Raw genomic sequence first — 21,876 nt, forward strand, 5'->3', positions numbered from 1 at the left:
TAGGTAAAATACCACTACAACAATAAAATTCACGCCCGTAACTCAGAGGGATAGGCAGATCAAGGACCTACATTTGGCGCGGTCCTGGCACACCTCTCTCTATGTTCTTCTACATCCATACATCAAGGCATAGTACGTTGGTTAAGTAAAATAATAAGCCTAAAAAAATGCTACACGAAGATAGTTTTCACGCGGACGAAGTCGCGGGCACAGCTAGTTAAATATAAGTACTGGCCACTACTGACACTAATTAATATAAGTCACAAAAATTCTATAATAGAAAATTATTCTATGTAAAAACCTGTCATTTTCTCAGCCCTTAAGTTTTTTAAATTCTGATTATTATAGAAATGTAACAAATATACATTTTTTATAAAAATAAATAAAATAAAAAAAAAAGAAAATGAATACTCGTGCCATAAAAATGAAAAACATTATTGGAATAAGAAATTACAGGCTATGTAGCCCGCCGAGACCGCCAGGTGAGTGCGGCTGCCACCCGCAAGTGCCGAGCTACCAAACCATAATGCCACCGCCGTCAACATGCAGGGTTACCGATATCCCTCCTAATCCCTGCGTGCCTCGTTACCACTACGGCAAGGGAACGTGGCGAAAATATAAGTATATGGTATTTTTTATTGGATTTCCTCTCATATTTATTCAAACTTTACATGCTTTCGGCCATAAAACTCCATCGAAGGAAAGCTGTCGAGACTACGACTACATGCGCAAACGCGTCAGAAGATATCCGTGGGGAGACGGACGTGCGACTTTTTTCCACAACGAGCGCGTAAACCATCTACCCGGAGATTGCGAACCGCCCCCGTTGGACTGCGACTGATATAATTCTTTATCAATTCGGTGGTCCGCCCCATGTATCTATATGAAGTGGTATGTTGAATTTTACGATAAAAAGTACGTCTGAGGAGCTTTTATTTTTTGTTTATGCCTACGTCAGGTGTCAGAATGAAAAATATATAAATAGCGATTGGCCCCACATGCATGCGCAGTGATTAAAGTTGGGAAAGGGCATGCGGCTACGGATCGCCAGGGCGGACGGCGACGGTGGCGGGGGCGGCGATCGATAGGGAAGCTGACGTCAGTGAGGGCCCGCGCGCCATTGGCTCCGCCGGCACTACCGAGCGAACGTCCGTGCGAAGTGGCGCGGAGAGCGTCGCGCCGCGGGCACAGCACCGCAGCACGCGGCGGCCGCGCACCGCCGGCCCCGCGGCCCGCGCCATGGCCGACATGCCGGACCTCTCGCACCTCACGCCCGAGGAGCGCGCCATCATCGAGGGAGTCATGATGCGCCAGAGGCAGGAGGAGCAGCGGGAGCACGAGATTATGAGGTGCGCCCCACGACCCACGCTAGATAGCCCACCCCGCCCGATCCCACCCTACCATGCCTTGTCCACTGCCTCATGTACCATTCGTGAGTGCCGTGACCCCATTTTGCCAATAGGTATACGAAGTAAAATTTTCAGGGCGTTTTATCTGCTGCAGTTATATCATATTTTTGCATCTGTCGTAGAAGTGTGACTATTTAGCAAATAATTCACTCAACCGTCATAACAAAGGAAATAAAATACGAGGTGCATTATTCATTGTAAATTTTTGGCGTAAAGTACTAAAATCACGACCAAATTATAAAAAAAAACATCGTTCGTCAGATCACGCATCAGAGGCATAGCGAAGCATCGATATCAATACAATGCAATAATTTAATTAATTGGTCAAAGTTTGTTATACTACTATTACTATTAGGTAATATGAAATTATCATCATTGCCAAAATCAGCAACGGTTATATCATCTATATAATGTTTCATTAAACCACGGCTATATTTCACACAATTTTTCATGGTAAAAAATAGGTACATATATGGAATAGATCATGACCACGATTTGTTTTGTGTGATTAGAACAAGGGCGAGTTAGCTGATTTTATGGAATACTTGACTTTTAAAGGGCAATATTAAGATAAATGACTAGAACTGTTCTTTTATTTATTAAATCATGAAGTGATTATAACGATATTTAGAACTTGAGTTTTTCCCAACTCCTTCTCAATTGAATTATACACTTCCAGGAAATTATGTAGATTTAAAAAGCCTTCTCTTTCATTGCATTTAAGTAGATTATTTTGTACTTTTAAGAGATGTAGTCTACACTCGAGGTCCTATACTTTTTCCAAAGGGAAGTCTGTGAAGGCTAATCATGAAATATTTTACTAAATTTTCTAACATTTCTAATGTCACCGTAGAATGAAATGAAACCCAGTTATTGTTTCTTATCGATATGAGTTTTTCATTATCTGTTTTTATCGTAAATGCTTTTTCGTGTTCCCCACTAACCTGCAAGCGCTTTATCAAAAATCATTACACACATTACACCAAAAATACAGACACTGTTTTCATGTGTTTTAACCCGTTGACAACCGGTGATTGATATGAAAGTCAACGTCGTTATAAAAGAGTGTGTTTTACACTTTCACCCTTAAATATGTATCACCAAAACTGCTTCCAGTATTTTGTAAGCCCCAATTGTTTTGAAAGCTATGTTACTTATAGTTTCTTGTAGAATTTGAGCGAAGCTCTCCGGTCGATGATTGAACATGAACATAATTTTATTTAAGTGAGTACATCATTAAGACCGTAAATACCATGCTCATTTTTCCTACTGAAACTATATATATAAAACAAATTAAGTATGATTATCAAGAAATGTAGAATATATGAAATTAATGCTTTTGAGTGGGTTTTTACGACCCTTCTCCCATGGGATCTAAAGTTAATAGATTAAAATTAAGTAATACTGACCCATTGAATACACATTATATAGCTGCCTTTCCTACTTTTATGTATTCGATTTGAAATATTTTACAAATGTTAAATGTTGATTGTACTAATTTATGAACTACTTTAAATATACAAGACTATTTTATGGATTTTGTATAATATATAAATGGAATGAAAATAAAAATGCATTTTTTGCATTTTAATATTCTGTTTTATTTTTATCATCATATTGTTACGAATTGCTAATTTACTTATAATACTATAAATTCGAAAGTGAATGCAAAAAAATATATAATTTGGATGGATGGATGTTTGTTAGGCGGTTTCTCCACAACGGCTGTATGGATCTCGATGAAATTTGGTACAGATGTAGAACACAGGCAACCTATGATCTCGGGAATGTGTACGTTTCCTGGGTGATATGTTTGGGGATTTGCGCAGACGAAGTCGCGTGACAGTGGTCTTACCCTGACCATAAGATATTAGGTAACGTATTTAAGTATTACATTTTAAACTGTTTTATCGATCTCGAAAAAAACCTCACGAAAAAGATTTCGACGATGATGCCTTTTTCACCTCCCCTTTGTTTGCCTACAACTTAAATGATCATCACTGAATATTGTTATTAGTTCGCAATTATCTCTATTTAACAGTTAATTCTGCGTGATTTATAAATAAACAATAATGAATTATCCCAAATAAAGAAGGAGGTTTATTATGAATCTTTACATTCAACCGTTCAAACCAACTTTAATGCAAAGATGCAAAATCTTTAAAAAAAGAGGGACACTTGCGAGTCAGCGATAAATTTGAAGATTGATACGATAGCATCCATAATAATTGAGAGTTCGTGCTCAATGGGAATAAAAGAGATTGCTTTTACAGATAAGAACATGGCGACATTATCTATAGCATCTTTGTAATTATGAAAACAAAACAGAGAAAAATAAAAACTTCTTGGCCATTAATGATTTATTTTTTTTAGCATTGGGCCGATGGACCTATCGAGTCTATAGAATAAAAAATCATTGGGCCGATTTATCGGTAGGCCGATCAGCAACAAAGGGAAACCATTCATACTGAGTAAGAGTTAAAATATTGAGAATACGAAATGGATAATATGTTCGTGTATGCTTGGACAATGGAATCTTACAATCATACTAGTATTATAAATACGAATGTTTAGATGGATGGATGTTTGTTTGAAAATATCCCCAGAACGGCTCAACGGATTTCGATGAAATTTGGCATAGATTTAGATCATAGTCTGGAACAACAAATAGGCTACTTTTTATGTTTTTTTTTAATACCGAGCGGACGGAGTTGTATTCGAATTGAATTACAATGGAAAGCCACTTGATGTAATTGCTGAATTAGCTTACTTCGAACCCATAAACTAGTTTTTATTGCTTAATATATATTAATTGTGTCAGAAAATACATAAAAAAATTGTAGTTTAAGTAAATGAAATTACGACCACAATTATTACAACAAGGCGGAAAAGTTATGCATTGTTCCGGTTTTTTGTTATTCAAGTTAAAACCTTTTGTCTGAATCATATTTACCATAAAACTGGTATATAGCTGGAACACGACATTTTACTTTTGATCTGGTATCTGGTATGGATATAAATAGCGTATCCGTATTATATAAATGCTTTAAACACATTAGTAATACGATGTAAAACGCAACGAACAAATGCAACGGTTTATTCATCTAGAGAATTCCAGCGACGAATACGATGATTTCTTTACAAGGCTTTCTTTAATCCATAAAAGGAATTAGTTAATGTAAGATTTTTTTTATAATTGCCTGTGGTAGAGGCGTGAAAGGTGTGTCAGGACAGTGCCAAATGGTATTCTGTAATCTGTGCCTGTCCCTCTAGGTTATGAGAGTGATTGTATCGTTTCATGTTACATGTTTAATTTTTCCACTATTAACTATTTCACTTTTACGAATAAGAGCATGTACTCGTGAAAAGTAAATAAGACGATCATTAGTTATAATACTGAACGATTATTTAAATATAATTTACGTGAATAATTTTTTTTATTAATATTACATGCATTTTAAATTTTGTATCTTAAAAATGTATGTTATTCCAGCCACGTACTCTCCGAGGTTGCAGTAATCTGTAGGGATTTGCGATCGATTCAGACAGCTGCCTGCCATTCTGAAAACCCTCCTTAATATTCAAAGATTTAGATAACGAAAGACTATAATAACCTGCCACATGCAGTTGGTCGATTTTACGTAAATTCACACACAAGCAATTATTTTATATTAAATTAAAATAAATTCTAAAAACTTCCGTATTTTTTTTGTATTATAAGATGGGAAACGGCAAGCGGCCACCACCCGAATTCGAAAGGCGAGAAGCGACCGCTGCTCATAGATATCCGCAATTGCAGATGCAACGATCACAAATTAATCACAGAAAGAAAATATTTCCCTTTCTTATGCGTCCACTCCTCCATAAAATCCACTTCCCCTTTCTTATAAGAAAAGGATGGGAAGAGAAATAAGTCTAAAATTAGGCCTCTAGCACCAAACTCATCAGACGAAACTTCTGTGCGGAAGTCTTCTGTGTGGTTGTGGTATTTCACCGGGGGAACCGGAGCATTCGAGCACAGATGTTGTTGTTGCTGGCGTCTACCACTGTTGAATGTTGTATGTTATGTTAACTGTGTTAAAATAAATATTTAATAAAATAAAAATTGATTATCTATTGCAAAAACTAGGTTGGTATTTAATATTACGTCCAATGAAATTACAGATGATTGAATGAAAATTTTGACCTATTAAAAGTATAAAAAGTTATGTCTACATTTGTACTCAAATCTATTTTTAAAAAAGATACTTTTCTTGACATTATTTTTGACTATACATAGACTATAATTAACATTGAGTTGTGAAACGCGCATAATAGGAACAAAAGGGTTATTCTCTGAAGTACATGGCTAAACGAGAAGCTTCTGAATTATACAAAAGAAATCTCGAGCCGGTTAATTAAAGCCTACTGCTAATTATTATCAGACGGGTTTCACAGGAGATAGAAGTTCTGTCGTCATTTCGTCCGGGAAACAGATAAATTTTCGTATTACAAAGCGGCAATATATTATTGGATAAAAGAACCAGCGCTGTAATTGTACGATTTTGATTATAGTAATAATTTGCAAAACAGATTGTGAGTATAGAGGCCACAGATGATCGATCCGCGCTTGTCGTCCTTCAAACACTGCCGCGCTGTAAGACTTGTTTCAACATATTGTAGACTCTGCTATTTCAGAGATTAAGATGGATCACATTGTTATAATACAGGTGTTAGGACAGTAGAAATCTACTGTAACATGTTGTAATACATTGCGACAGACGGAAGCAGGATGAGGTTGCGGTGCTGGAGCAGACAATACGCACGAGGAACGAGATGCAGCGCGCGGCGGGCGTGGAGCTGGCTGCCACCTGCCATATCTGCCTCAAGACCAAGTTCGCAGACGGCGTCGGCCACTCCTGCCACTACTGTCGAGTACGCTGTTGCGCGCGTTGCGGTGGGAAGGTTACCCTGCGCTCTAATAAGGTATCGAATAAAATTTGTTGTTAATTTTTGTTGATGGGTAATGGCCAATATTAACATCAATATCTTATTTTAGGTGATTTGGGTGTGTATATTATGTCGTAAAAAACAAGAGTTACTATCAAAAACTGGTCAATGGATACATAAGAGCGCCGGTCAAGACTCGATGATGTGGCGGATGGAGTCCGACCTACGCGGGTTGCCGCCGTCGGGCGAGATCTCGCTCGACAAGCGGCCCAAGCTGGAGCGCGCGCACAGCGCTGCAGAAAAGGAGAACCACCCGCTGCAGCGGTCCAGTAGCGCGCTGCGCCGCCAGTACAGTCAGCAGGAGCCGCGCTGCTATGGCGAGCTGGAGGGCCTGGCGCGCACGCATCCACACCTCGTGCACCCCCGGCAGAAGGCCGCGTACGGCGTCGATGACTCCGCTCCTCTGCCGCCCGGTGCCCTCGCGCCCGCGCCCGCGCACCTCATGCCGCACCCCTTGGCACACCCCCCGCTGCCACCGCGCTCCTCCTCCTCCGACGACGAGGTGCCCGAGTGCATCTCTGACGAAAACGACGAGTACCGCGACCGCGGTGAGTACTTCGCCCTGCCCCGCTCCGCGCGCCCTTGCGGTTCCCTGTCACCGCGCTCCCTCCTCTCCGAGCTAATTATTTTTGTGCCTGTCCTTATAACACTGATAACGCACCACATAACACTGAACACAATTTTTACGCCATCCGTTGTATGGATTTATCAATGCCTAATATAATAACAAGGTTATATTAAGTTTGTCATATTCTCCCCAGCATTATCTGTATAGGATACGATAAAGTTAAGGTGTTCCGTGCGAGGTAATTCAACTTATAGTAGTAGTAGTGCATAGTAGAGAAATATTAATTTCCACTTGAATAAGATTTCAGAGAATATAATAGTGTAGAGCACCTAAACTTATCTTAAGGTACATATACTTAAACCAAAGAGACGACAGTCCTGTTTATCAATATTAATGTTCGTTAAGTTTCATTTGTTTTCAATAACCTATATCTGTAATTTCTTTCAGTTATTTTATGGACGAGATCAATTATAAAGACACGGGCTGATTTTAATGCGATGTATAGCTCTAGCAGAGTCGTGTCTGCAGTATAGATTGTGTTAGTGTCGCGAACGTGCGGCGACTTGCGGGTCGTGCGCGCCCGGTACCCCTGTAGTCGTAGTCCGGTAGGCCGGAGCGAACGCAACGCACACGTCTCCCCGCTGACCGTCTCCCACTGTTGCTGTTCGCAGGTAATAGAGATAGGCCCGGCGCCGCGATCTCCAGAAACCAGCGACAAGCGATATTAGACGAGAAAATGAAAAAGTTCTTATCGGTGAGGGGGCGTTTTTCAGGCACCTTGGTCCTCATACATTAAAGTTTGCTACATTTTTAGATGTTAAGACATCCCTCACTGTTTGTTGATGGTTCTCATTCTATTAACTTCCAACTTGTGAACGTTCAAACCTCATCTATCTTCGTTTGAATATGTTCTTCAACCATTATATTCATGATTTCCAAAGGCAGCACGTACACGGAAAAGATTGCATACTCCGAATGTTAAATGATTCATTTTCTGATTATAATATATGACATGAGAAGTGAAGTGTATGTAAACGATACGTGTACTTCTGCCTTATTGATGTTTGAGCCATATCATTAAACAAATTCGTCACAAAAACTGTAATACAATTATTTTATTTTGTAGTGTATTACTAAAAAATGTATTTCTGTACTAAAACTATGGTTCAAGCAACGTCTGGGCCGCCGCATGTCTGGGCGAAAAGAAGTGTAAAATATTTGAAAACATTATAAAACTACTTACTAGATTTTGTGAACGTGTTCCTATTTTACTTTCTCGTTGTTGTTTCGCTGTATAGTATGACTTGAATCTGACACACATCTTTCCGCTTGTGCGTGATCACCGCTTTTAATTACGATGCGTTTGGTTTACCTAATGGCAAAATTGATCCGGAAACATGATGTTCATTCTTCATCTTTGCTGAAGACGTCTATTTTCTTATTACACTTTATTCCTTCTACAACGTCGCAAATAATAGTACCTGGGGTCAGATATATAGAATTGCAAGGTTGTTTGGTTAAAAAAAATAAAAGGTAAACGGTCCGGGGCGCATACTGACGCGCAACTCGCTGCACGGTCGCGTCGACATCGTTAGGCTTCAATTTGTCGATGCTATTGATACGCTGTCGTTCATAGGACAAGTGGAAGCGTGCGCGTCGTTGCGGCACCCGCACCTGCGCGGCACGAGCGTCGCCGCCAACAATTATTATAATTTCACTAATCATTCGTCGGCCTCCTACGCACCGGAGGCGCAGGGGCTTTTCGATGGACGCACTCCTGCCGGAGGCCGCAGCTTCGACTCGGTGACAGAGTGTCGGTGGCGCGCGCGCGACGACCTCGAAAGCTCGTACCTGCGCCCCTATGGGCCGGACGAGGGCCCACGCCCCGATCGCGCCGTCTATAAGAGTGCCTACCTGTGGGAGGACTCCTCCGACAACCGACGTTTCACCGAGAGGAGAAAAAAGACGGTGCGTTTCGATGGTCACGAGGGTGCGGCAACGTTTCCGCGCGGTGGGCGCGACGCCTCTGGCGCGCCGCACGACTGGGCCTCCCTGCGCTGGGAGGCCGAGCGTCAGACCAGCCAGGACTCCGCCACCAAAGATTCTGGCATCGATACCTCTAGCACTTTCACCTCCAGCGAAGATTCCAATAGAGGCGATTGCCCAAAGGTACTTACAATCACTCCCTAAAGGTATTTCTGTACGTTCAACGCAGCAGAAACGACTCTATATTGTATTTTTACTCAAAGTTTTTCTTTGTCACCGCCATTCGAAAAAGCTTAAAGGCATGTTTGTTGATATTATAAATACCACACTTGAAACCGTTAGGTCGATTGCTACTGTATATTATTCAGTACAATAAGGTCATGTTGTCGAGCTGTTTGTTTGGCATTTTTTGTTTGGCTGCGGCATGATTGTATCGGCGAGCATGTGTCGGTTCTTACTGGATGTGCTCATTGTGAACTTATGTTCAATTATCTTGTACTAATTATGTTGTTTCTAGATGAGTATTGACGACGATGGAAATTCTTTTAATTTAACATACTAACATGAACAGTTCCCGCTGAACTGGCAAGTATCAATGGACGGGACGCGGATGATCGGACACATGGTCCTCCGCAAGAGCGTGGTGGAGGGCAGCTCGCACTCCTCCGCCGCCATCCTGGGCCTCAAGGTTGTGGGAGGCAAGATCCTTCCCGACGGCACCCGTGGCGCCATCGTCGAGAAGGTCAAGAAAGGCTCCATTGCTGATATAGAAGGACAGCTTAAGATAGGTGATTTGTCTTTCTTTGTGAATTTATGGCTAGGCTATAAAGCTTCACAGTTTAAAAATTAATACGGTAATAATTTAGGTGACGAAGTACTGCAGTGGAACGGCGTGCCGCTACAGGGGCGCAGCGCAGAGGAGGTTGCTGCCGTGGTGGCCAACAGCAAGCACGACTCACACGTCGAGCTGGTCGTCACGCGGCCCTTCTCCGCCGCACGGACCCCCTCGCAGCCCTGGAGGACGCATAAAGGTAACGAAATTTATTTCACTGATCCCGCATTTAAGTCGAACTCGTTTCGATACTCCACTAACTCGTACTGTATTTATTTATTTTATCTTTGTAATATACAGAGGTGTACACGGAAGTGATGGGAGGCTGCGAGAAGCCGAGCGTACTGGTGACGTCACCGGGCTCGCCCGACCTCCATTCGCGCCGACGCTCCGGAAGACACAACTATACCGCCAACGTCGCCGGACGCATACAGGTTATTACAGTCTACGATGTATTACTTCACGGAATTTAAATATTGCTTTTTTCAGTAACAAACCTGTCTGTGCCAATTATCAGGTACAACCTCAGCCGTATGTCTTCTGTCGATAATAGCAATAACGACGAGTCTCCGATGTTGAATTAAATCCACGGTCACACATTATCATAAATTTGGGACAATTAAGACATTTCAATCGGATTTTTTTTTCATCTTGTATGTATTGTTGGTGCAGTTGAAAGTGTACTTCGACATCACGGCGCTACAGCTGCTGGTGACAGTTGTATCGGCGAGCGGACTGACGCCGCGGCCGGACGGCTCGCCGCGCTGCCCCTACGCCAAGATATTCCTGCTGCCCGACAAGAGCGAGAAGAGTAAGCGTCGCACAAAGACCCTTGCAAACACGCTCGAACCGCGCTGGAATCAGACCTTTGTCTACTGCGGAATACGGATAGCGGATATCAAGAAGAGGGCCTTAGAGGTGAGAGTTAGTTGACCTTTGTAAGTAAGGAGATTTTAATCTTATGAAACCCACATAAAACTAATTTTGTATAACAGTGTGTGGATTTGGGTTATGTTTATAGACCTCAAGTTGAAAACCGAAAGTATGAGGGAAGAATTCTGTTTTCAAAACTTTGTGAAGTTGCAAACAACTTTTAGTTATAAAATTCTATTTGGTTTAAGGTCACCGTTTGGGACCTCAATCGATATGGCCCCAACGACTTCCTCGGGGAGGTTCTTTTGGACTTAGACAGTGTTCTCATGAATCATGAACCCAACTGGTATTTACTGAAAGCTCACGAGGACATCGGTTTCAGCGTAAGTAATTATTTCAGTCTTTATTCCGATTTTTACTATTTACGTACTTTAAATTTTCTAAAAGAAATAAAGGAAACGTAAAGTATAAATTCTCATAGTTCTCTGAGATGTTTTGAAAGCGTTACTCGTATGAAGATATTGACGTGGTCCCGTATCCAGCGCTATCGCGATGAGGACGGCGAGGGCGAGCGCCTGTCGCCGCCGTCGACGTCGACGTCGCGGTTGTCGGACTCGGACACGCCCAGCGAGTGTGAGCTGCGCCGCCATCACTCGCTATCCAGCCTCGCCTCCAGCTCCAGCCCGCCGCCGCCGCACGACGTATGGCATATACATACACACAATTGATCGAGTTACCCAAGTACGAGTACATCCAATACTAACACACATACAAATCCTAAAGTGTTTACTAATGATTTAGATCGAAGGCACGCGATGCAGTCGCCGCGACATATCCCCCGCGGGCAGAGTGCGCACTGCCGGCATGGCCAAAGATCGAGTGAGTAATTTATTATTATAAATGTTTTGTCATGCCGTTTAACAAATAAAAGCAGTCTTTTGCAGAAGTTATTTTTTGCGAAATTTTTCTCTCGCTATCTCAGTGGTAAATCAGTGTAACTAGCTAACAAATATGATAGGGTGTGACGAATGTTGCAGGGCGGGTACAGCGTGGCGCGGTCGCAGTCGGCGGCGGGCGCGCGCAGCAAATCGCCGCGCCGCTCGCTGTCGCCGCCCAGCGACCGCGAGCGCGACCTCGGCTGGCGCTACACAGGTGCCGCGGCCATCCGCCCCCCGCCAGGCCGCCCCCCGCTCAATGCCGCCGGAGACTTCCACGGTCTCCATTATCTGAATCGATGACACTTCGGACCGTTGTCATCCAGATTCGGCTGGTTACCGATCTGCCACGTATTCCGACAACTACATAAGAAAAAATAAACAGTCGTTTTTCTACCATCAATAAGAAAATGTCAGTTGTCGGTTTCACAGCAGAATCGGTGTTGCCGAGTAAAATCGAGCGGGCCCGACCCCGCACGGAACACTCGCGTATCGCACGATCTCTCGCATCCGCCATCACCACTTTACTATCACTTACTGTATCGACTTCCTCTTGATTTTTATTTTCACGCATCTTCCGCCAACCTAGTCCTACACCCGATATGAGCACTCTCTTCACATCTCGTACGTAAGCGTTGTTCATGCTGTTTCTTGAGAACATATCGCGACACATAAACGCATGCCGATCTATTCTGGTTTCTCTTTCATAGGCAGCTGTTCATGACCACGAGGTTGATGCATATCGATACGTGTTGTGTGGACGTGTTGTAATTAGTAAGCGCAGATAGTTTACCGGCGCGGTCGCAGCAGATGGCCTTGTGACGGTTGCAGTGTGCGAGGAGCGCGGGGAGCGGGGCGGGGAGCGGGGCGAGGGCGCACGTCTGCCCACGCACGCGTACGCGCCACGCTTTCAGTCGCGCTCCGCCACCGCCACGCCCACCACCAGCCCCAAGAAACGACAGCTGCCGCAGATACCGCACCATGTACGCGCACGTCTAATACTTAGGATGCTACTGGAGAGGATATAACTACAAGTTTCGTGTGTTACAGCCAAGCAACGGTCGGACGGCGCGGGCGCAGGTGTCGGCCGACCTGGAGGAACGTAAGTGGATCGCCCCGCATCACATTGGCGCCACACTCACCTACCGCAGCACGCCGCAAGGTCAATACACCGCTCTCCTCCCTACACCCACTCTGCCCTCACTTCACATATAATAAAACATAAAGAACCTTACTTTTATACATTATATTACCTCATTACATAATAAATATACGAAAACGATACGTAGTGTTGCTTCTTAGTAAACTAGAGTAGTAAATAGTTTTAGTACATTAATACATTACTTCTATATCGATGATGATAATTCACTACTTAAGAAACATATAGAAACTTTGAGTTGAAATGTACATTGATTCGTCGTTGAAATCAATTCGTGCATGGGTATCAAATGTTTGTTAACTGTGATCGCGGTGTAGGGTGGGAGCGACACTACGCGGGGCTGTCGGACTCTGAGCTGGTAGCGCGGGGCGGGGGCGGCAGCGGGGGCGCGGGTGGGGGCTGGGCGCCGCGCCGTAGACTCTCGCCCGACGCCGCCGCCGGGGACTCAGACCTCGAGTCCGTCGCCTCGGTCACTTCTAGTGCCTTCAGCACGCAGTCTGAACGGCCCCGACCCACTCGTATGCTCAGGTAATATTAACCCTTTCCATTCCCTCCACGTATTGAAATAACTTTGCCTAGATCTAAAAACAACGTATCGACAATTTAACAAAATATTATACTATATATCCTGCATTACATATCACTTATAAGAATTTTCTGAAATTTTCAGCCGAAAACGAGCCATTTCATATCACAGTAATTTGTTTTCATATAATGCTCCCATTTCCAGCGTTCATTATGATAGTCAGGATCCTAATTGTTTATTACCAAGATACGGCAGAGTCACCAAGGATGAGTACTTGACGCGTCGGCCTTTTCCCGCGCCACTCGAAACAGACATGGTCCCTACACTTTGCGCACTCCCCACGCGCCGTCTTCGACGCATATTATCTCGGAGTCGGTCAGTGGGTCCCAACAAGGAATATTCCCATAGGTTTCCGTTCGAAAGGAGCTCGAGCTGTCCCGAACGTCCGAACCCACCCCGTCCACATAAAACCTTCAAAAATACGAGAAACCACGACTATCTACCAACTGTTGCAATTCACAAAAAACCAATTATGTACGCAGATGAAAAATGCTACTTACCTAAAGCACGTGTACACTTTGATCAATCATTAAAATTTGAACGTTACGATAAAAGTTATAAATATGACAGTCAGATTCCAGAAAATTACAGGACTTACGACTATCAGCATTTGGAGATGCCAAAATATTTAAATCATAGAAAAAGTTCTGATTTAAATTTTATCAATAAAGTTCATGAACCGAGAGTTCATTTTTCATCTTTAAGTGATGATATGGACGAATATAATCTGAATGCTAATCTTGCGTTCAGTGTCAATCTAGACGAAACTCAATACGATGAGCCAATATCACAATATTACGGCTACGAGAGTGACGGTAGCATAGCCGAAACCACCATCCATGTTAATGTAGAAAAGCAAAGTAAATTCGATATTGACCCTCGCAACATAAACGATACCCGAACGATTGACATAAAAACTCCTGAATATCCCTCCACTATTGACTATTTTGATTTGTTACCTGATAATAATAGAAAGATGTTACTGTCGCTTAACCTCAAATCCAATTATGACAACTTTAGATACAATAATTTGTTTGATGAATTTCCTTTGACTCGAAATAACAGAACACGAACTTCTGTAGCGCCAGGAACTCCATTGGAATATAAAAGAAATATAATTTCTAAGAAAAACCGAGACCTTCGCCGAAGACATACAATTTCTTATTCAAATAATTCTTTGACTTCTCAAGAAATTAGTGATGTATATAGCAAAATGTCTGCTCCCTCATTATATAAGAAATACGACGTGAAAAAACATGAAATGAGAGAATACGATAGAGGAATATTGAAAAGAAAGAATACCATAAATAACATTACTAAATTTTCATTTGTAAAAGAATTTCCTTTACCTACGTCCCCTAGTTCTCCCTACTGCACATATCCTCCATCGATAAGGCCAACATCATCAATTATAAAAACTGCTCGTTCCCGTTCTTTAGATTCTGAAGAACATTTAGATAGAGATTTCAGTACGGTTGCTAATTCAAAGTGTATTGCTCTTTCCACCTCGAATATCGACTCGCCCCGCTGCGCGCACCCTTCCGCCGCCACACACTTGCCGCTCGATGACATGCATCACGGTCGCAACGATACCAATGAAAAAAACAACAATCGCTCCTCTCTACGAAACAAATGCTGCGAAAAATACGATGAAACTGGTCAAACTGCAAACGATCAACATCAAAATGTAAAAACTAATACGGACAACAGCAACGATTATGGAGGTCGCGAAAACGGTCGACATCATACACAGCCGCAACCGCTGGAGAGGCGCGAGTCTCGCCGCGGACAGTTTACCAGGAGTCTGAGCAACACCGACGCTCCCGACGAGAAAGCAGGTAAAACATTTAATAAGTTCGTTGTACTTTTCTATCCAAAAGTCAAAAATCACTTTCCACAAACATTAAATTAACAAATGAGAACCTTGCTGGTAAAAAAAAAATAATTTAATTTACAAGATGGCAGCCTGAGTGACACAGCAATAGGAGGCAACAGCGAGATGGAGCCGACCAGCGACGACGCCTTGCTTAAAGCTGAGCCCAGAGACTACTTCGGACCCGGAATGGGAAAGAAGAGCAACTCAACATCGCAGTTATCCGCTACAGGTTCGTGTCGTCTTTATTACATTGAATGAATTCATTGCCAATACTAAATGTTTATTATGTTCACAGAGAGACAACGAAGCACGAATAACACTTTTATGTATCTTACACCTTATTTTTTTAATCGTACATAAAAATCTCGCTCGACAGGACGAAAAAGAAGGTTAGGTTTTGGTAAACGGGGGAAAAATTCGTTTACTGTTCAACGAAGCGAGGAGGTGGTGCCCGGGGAGATGCGGGGCGGGGCGGGGGTGTCGCGCGCCTCCTCCGCCTCCAGCGAGAACGATGACGGCAGGTTCGCTGCGCACTCGCCGCCTCCTTATTAGCGCAGCGCCGAGCGACATTGACACAATAGTGCAGTACCGGGCGGCGGTAGATCTCATCTCTGCTCTCACACAATATACCTCGCCCGCTATGAGAGGACCGATTCGCGTGCAATTAGCCTCGCTACGACATTGGAAACACCAATGTTTATCAACCGTTCTGTACAGCATGCCAGAATGTCCACGTCAAACTTAGAACTCAATGTGCGATGTTGCTTTTGTAAAGTCGGCTAGTGTAGAGCTTGAATTTGCCAATTTATTTGATGAGAGCACAGTTTGGTTTGAATTTCAATTTTAAAATAAAATAATATATTTAGTAGCTCATATAAGTAGAATCATTATTACGAATATTTGAGGCAAATGCTTTAAAAACGATCGCCACATACATTTACAAATATCTGATCATATATTTCTCAAAAGAAAATTACTTATGTACATACACCAGTAGGGATGGACGCAAACGGGATTTAAGCTTGGCATAAAAATTGGCAAATGTAATATTTAAAATATGTATATTGTCGTTCTGGGTGTCATAGCGAGCAAGATGTTCTTGGCTAACACCTCAGCTTATATTGAAAGATATTTATATAAGTAAGTATAAACCCTAATAATAAGACAATACGCACAGTACGATCTTTGCCATCTTTAACGTAACAAATATAGGTGTTAAGCCATAACAGGAACAAATGCCAGTATAAGTGAATGTGATTAGCACGGTGTGGCGTAGAGGGGGGCAGCGGCGCGCGCCGCAAGCGCTCCGGGCCGGCCGCCGCCACTTTCCAGCGCTCACACGAGGTCTGCTCCGCCAGCCTCGGCTCCATATCGAGCTCGGAAGCTTCCTCGTAAGTCGCCGCCCGCCGCCCCGCGCCCGCGCCCTCAGCCCGCAGACACTACAACGACTCTCTGTTGTCTATGTGCATCGATGTTGTCCGCGTCTTCTTTACTCTCCACCTCTGTGTGCCTCTCGTCTTGTAAACGCATGGCGCTGTTTCGTATTGGTGTTTTTTTTTACTTCACTCTCTTATCTGTCAGCACGCACGAGTCTTCTCGGGCGCTACGCTACGCAATGCACCCCTTGAATATGTGTCAGTTTGCAGGAATTGAATAAAAACGCAGAACGACACGCTATCCCTAAAGCTTTAATATCTAATGAATTTATCGTATGGAGAACAGATATTTGTACCGTTAGAAGAGTCAACACGCACGAATTTTGTTGAATTTTAAGTGTCGTCGCTTGAAAGTTTTTTTTTGTATCGAGTCATTTTCATGCTATCTGGAACATACCGACTATTTTCATTACTATGCATGTCATCACTGCAACATACATAACATTCATTTACTGTTATCAGTTAAAAAATATATAACAAGAATTTTGGTTATTATTGTACAGTTACAACTAATTTCTTATCATGCAATTGCAATGTTTATCACTACATTGATTGATTGTCTCGTGTTTAAATAAAAATATTTATATAACAATATAAATTAAATGAAAAATTATTTCTAGTTGTAACATCCATGTTATAATCCTAATATAGTTTGTAATAATTTATACATACGCTTTATATTGTGCATTAAGCTAGCTGTAAATATATGTATGTAAATAGTAAATTAATTATAGCATTCACTAAAGATCCTCTTTTAGTATCTCACTGAACTGATTCTATTTTTTACTATCAAATATCGAACTCTGTATACCCTTTGCATTTCTTTTTAATATCACCCAAAGACTACCGCCCTCTTCTCACTATTGTATCAATGTTGTTAATGTTTGTAAGTTTTGTAATTTTATCTGTCACATAATAAGAGTACTAGCACTAGTAAGTCCATATTTCTTTGGTCATTTAGTTTGTACTTTCGAGTCTATGTCTGATCTTTTATTTAATATTCAAGAGAAAAAAAATTATGCATTAAAATTATTCTGGTACATTTTTTAAGGTTTTTAATAGTAAAACTTATTTTTCATAAGTAAAAATATCACTGAATTGCAAAATTTTAATGCGTCGCATAAATTTAATTAACAAATTTCCTTTAATCCTTTGAAAATTAAAAATCAAAGAAATTTAATAATTTACTTAAGTTTACGTGTTATGAGAGATCATATTAAGTGTGACTTACTCATTTAGATAAAATTATTAGATTCAAATAAATTATCTTTAACAAATCACCAACCGAACCCATTGCATGATTTTGTATTCGATCACGAAAAGCCTTATATTGTTTTTAACACGTTCAATGCGTTCACGTACAACTGTCTGTCTGTAAATAGTGGCATTGGACTTGTTAAATAACAGGGAAGTAGATATAAAAGTGTACGTACGTTGCTACATCAGATGGTCCCCCGGGATGCGAGGTTCTGGATCCTCGGACGGCGGCGGTCTGTCGGACTTCATCGACGGCCTAGGCCCCGGTCAGCTGGTAGGCCGACAGTTACTCGGCGCACCCACACTAGGAGACGTCCAGCTCTCCATGTGCTATCAGAAAGGATTCTTAGAGGTATACGTAGCTCTTAATTCATGAAACCAATAAAAACTTATTTTTCTATCACTAAGATAAAATTGACGAGCTTTACCTGGCAAACTGTCAAATTATGTACAATGGGGTTAGCTGACGGTATTCCACTTCTAAAGCGATATTCGTTTACAGGTCATGTTATGTTGTAATAAAACGCAGCAAAATACATGTTAGATAGCACTCTAATAGTTTTCAAAGAGACGAAGTTTAAGTTCATTGCGAGGTCCAAGGAAAACTTTCTGTCACTGTAACACCACAAACTAAAGCGACTGTACAATAAGTCACTTAGTTTAGGTCTGTGATTCTCAAAGTGATGTACTCCAAGGATGTACGATGCCAGTAAAAAATTGATGTTTAAACATGAAGAAATTTTGCTCCATGTTACTGCTGCTGCATTTTTTTATAGGAGCCTAGGACTAAATAAATGTTTGTGAATATCTGGTTTAGGTGGAGGTGATCCGCGCACGGGGACTGCAGGCGCGGCAGGGCAGCCGCACACTACCGGCGCCCTACGTCAAGGTGTACCTGGTGAGCGGCAAAAAGTGTATCGCCAAGGCCAAGACCAGCACCGCGCGACGCACGCTGGACCCACTCTACCAACAAACTCTCACCTTCAGGGAAAACTTTAAGGGATGCATTCTACAGGTCAGTAAATACATACTTATGACACTGTATGTTAAGACTCACTATGTTTTTTTATGTTAAATGCTTAGCACAGGTGGGCACAGTTAATCGAAAAGTTAACTTCGTTAATCGTTAATTCGTTAATTAAAAAATTAACTTCGTTAATCGTTAAAGCGTTAAATTCACGAAAATTTAACGCAAGTTAAAGTTAATCGTTAACAGTTAACCATACCAAAATTATACATACTAATTTCCCACTTATGTAGCGACACTTGTTTAAAATAGTAATTTGACTATACATTTATAGAATGTACACATTAGTATTAGAGACAAGTTTGAATGCATTAGTATATTTCATTACGAGTGCGGAAAGCCTGTCATTGCAAAGAGTTCCGACAAATATCTACCCGAGCCGAGACGCAGCCGAAGGTGAGGGTTGACATTGGGAACAAGTTGTAATGACGTTTTCGCACGTGTACTAAACAACTATTTTTGATACAGTTGCGAAAAAATGAAGCAATTTAATAGAATAATAAAAACACAATAAGCTCAACTTACTAAAATATTTGAAAAATGGCGCCAACCGTAAAAGAATACAAACAGAGATTTTTTTTTTGTTTTCTTCATCCATTCTGGGTAGGCAAAGGGAATTATGCCCAAACAACTAAGTCTTCAGTAGATTATTTTTATTGATATGAAATAAAAATGAAATTTAATGAGATGAAATATAATGAAATATATGTTAGTTTAACTGATTTGATCAAATCATTAAATCTGATATTGTGACAAATTAGGAGCTTCTTTTTAGAAATATTTGCATGAATCATAAAAACTTCAATGATTCTTTTTTGATTAATTAAGAAACGGCTTAACTCACGTTTGATCGTCCGGTGACGGCACCGACTAGTTTCGAACCCATCGGGGGTCCATCTTCAGGGCGAATCAATCAGTGCGAGACGCGACGCGACCGCGAAGTCTTCGGATTAAACACTCGCCCTGAAGATGGACCCCCGATGGGTTCGAAACTAGTCGGTGCCGTCACCGGACGATCAAACGTGAGTTAAGCCGTTTCTTAATTAATTAATTATGATGTCTCACGAAAGTTTAAACAATTTGATTCTTTTTTGTAAAAACTTCGTGGTTGGTTTTTCTTTTTAATAGACATTATTTTGACAATTGGGAAAGAGAATGCACGAGTTTGAAAAAGCTAAAGAAAAAGCACGAGTAATAAGGTGTTTTAATACAGTTGCTCAAAAAGTGGTGTATTACAGGGACGAAGAGCGTTCGGAATGTGGGTTATTACATACTCGTGCTTTTATATACTCGTAATGAAATATGCTATTTCGAGCCTTCTTTTGACTCTTGGTCACGTCTTTCCCGGACGCTCTGATGCATCACACTTGCACGCGAACTTCACATATATCAATTATCAACTCTCTCGTTCACCATTAGAGTGGCCGACAGTCGCCCAACATAGCAGAACTTACGAGCGTGTCGTGGCACGTAATTTAAACAAAATGACAGCACGTCTCCAAGTTTCTAATTTAACGATTAACGGACTGTTATTAACGGAAGTTGAGTTTAACGGAAGTTAACAAAAGCGTTAACACTTTTTGAAGTTAACTTAAAAGTTAATCCGTTAAGCAAAATGTTAACTTCGTTAATTAACGATTAACGGATTAACGAGTTAATGCCCAGCTCTGATGCTTGGATATTCGATGCAAATGTAGTATTACCTTTTTTGGAATTCTTTTTTTAACTCTTTTTAAATATCTTGGCGGCTCAAAGTCATCGACGCACTACGCAATGCGCATAAACTCGCGCGAAGTTAACAGCCGCCAAGATATCTGGATACATTTATACTACGATCAAATAGACTCTAATAACTGATGATTATTTCTTTAATGATTAAGGTGACTGTGTGGGGGGACTACGGCCGCATCGAAGGCAAGAAAGTGTTCATGGGTGTGGCGCAGATAATGTTGGACGACCTCAACCTTTCCAACATCGTCATTGGATGGTACAAACTTTTCGGAACTACTTCATTGGTAATGACACTTTTGATATATTGAACATATAACTAATAACGCCGGTGGTATTGAAAGTGTTAATGTGTAATGAAATTACGGTGAAAATACTTCATAACATGTAATTTTCTGTTTCAGTAACTATCGGTTGGACGACAACTCGTTCGTTTGAACGTAATGAATATGAATACAATAAAAATTAAATTTGTCCATATTATAAAACTAGTGGTACTGCTTTAATATCATAATAAAATGCAAAATATAATAAATATAGGACATTTTCTATAAAACGAAAGTTATAAAAATTTGTATTTTTATTTCCGTTTTATTTTTGGGACGCCTACTGATTATTTGAATAGCATTTTATAGCAAAAAAAAAAGACAAATTGTATAGTGTAATCAATAATTATGTATAATTAAGTATTAAAAAGCCAAATTCATCTTGTGTTTTCTTTTTTATACAAACACGGATTTTTTTAAACTAATTTAAAGTTACATTAGGCAATAATATTGCCTAATATTAATACAATGCAACCTGGATAAACGAGAAATATCTAAAAGCTAAAAAAAATCGATCTCTTGTATTCTCATTTATCCAGGTTCGACTAATAATAATAAAACTGCATAAAATTATAAAAACAATTTTTATTACATTTACGTAATTTTACATAATAGTAGATAAAATATTGCATATATTTAAACTAACCACTTGTATACTTACACAGCATCAGTCCGTCAGCGCTGACAATGTTCTTATGTACTTGTAAATATGACATTCAACAGTACAAGAACAAATATAACACACCAAAGTAGAAACTAAACTGAACAATAACACAAGTTAAACTGTGAGTCATAGATAGGTAACCTGCTAGATCACGCGACTCCTTCCGTGTGGAGTTTAAAAAAATACGTAGCACATGTGTTCTTACTGTGAAGGAAAACATCGTGA

At 41.0% G+C, this 21,876-nt stretch overlaps 1 protein-coding gene across 5 annotated transcripts; it reads left to right on the forward strand.

Annotated features, from left to right (window-relative positions):
- Positions 1 to 1,024: 1,024 nt before the first annotated feature.
- LOC106720451 (regulating synaptic membrane exocytosis protein 2) lies at positions 1,025 to 21,166 on the forward strand. Of its 5 annotated transcripts, none has more exons than XM_045686648.1 (22): positions 1,025 to 1,349; positions 6,170 to 6,374; positions 6,448 to 6,946; positions 8,603 to 9,135; positions 9,524 to 9,740; positions 9,819 to 9,983; positions 10,085 to 10,218; positions 10,457 to 10,702; positions 10,906 to 11,040; positions 11,200 to 11,358; positions 11,459 to 11,536; positions 11,695 to 11,809; positions 12,424 to 12,575; positions 12,643 to 12,754; positions 13,069 to 13,279; positions 13,422 to 15,175; positions 15,296 to 15,442; positions 15,590 to 15,734; positions 18,096 to 18,258; positions 18,724 to 18,921; positions 20,814 to 20,948; positions 21,066 to 21,166. In XM_045686648.1, exons 1-22 carry the CDS (start codon positions 1,240 to 1,242, stop codon positions 21,066 to 21,068), a joined length of 5,616 nt encoding a protein of 1,871 aa, XP_045542604.1. In that variant the 5' UTR covers positions 1,025 to 1,239; the 3' UTR covers positions 21,069 to 21,166. The 5 variants fall into 5 exon arrangements, with proteins under 5 accessions (XP_045542604.1, XP_045542602.1, XP_045542603.1 ...); XM_045686646.1 differs by lacking the exon at positions 15,590 to 15,734 and adding an exon at positions 16,475 to 16,604 and having other exon boundaries at positions 1,193 to 1,349; XM_045686647.1 differs by lacking the exon at positions 15,590 to 15,734 and adding an exon at positions 16,490 to 16,604 and having other exon boundaries at positions 1,193 to 1,349.
- The last annotated feature ends 710 nt before the right edge of the window (positions 21,167 to 21,876 follow it).

The sequence above is a fragment of the Papilio machaon genome, chromosome 3 (genome assembly GCF_912999745.1).
Source record: "Papilio machaon chromosome 3, ilPapMach1.1, whole genome shotgun sequence".
NCBI lineage: Eukaryota > Metazoa > Arthropoda > Insecta > Lepidoptera > Papilionidae > Papilio > Papilio machaon.

Bases quoted from the DNA above. Each gene is read 5' to 3' on its own strand.
- LOC106720451 (XM_045686648.1), top strand. From the start codon at position 1,240: ATGGCCGACATGCCGGACCTCTCGCACCTCACGCCCGAGGAGCGCGCC. The intron at 10,219-10,456 runs GTTATTACAGTC...TTGTTGGTGCAG, and splicing joins ACGTCGCCGGACGCATACAG to TTGAAAGTGTACTTCGACAT. The intron at 18,922-20,813 runs GTCAGTAAATAC...TTAATGATTAAG, and splicing joins TTAAGGGATGCATTCTACAG to GTGACTGTGTGGGGGGACTA.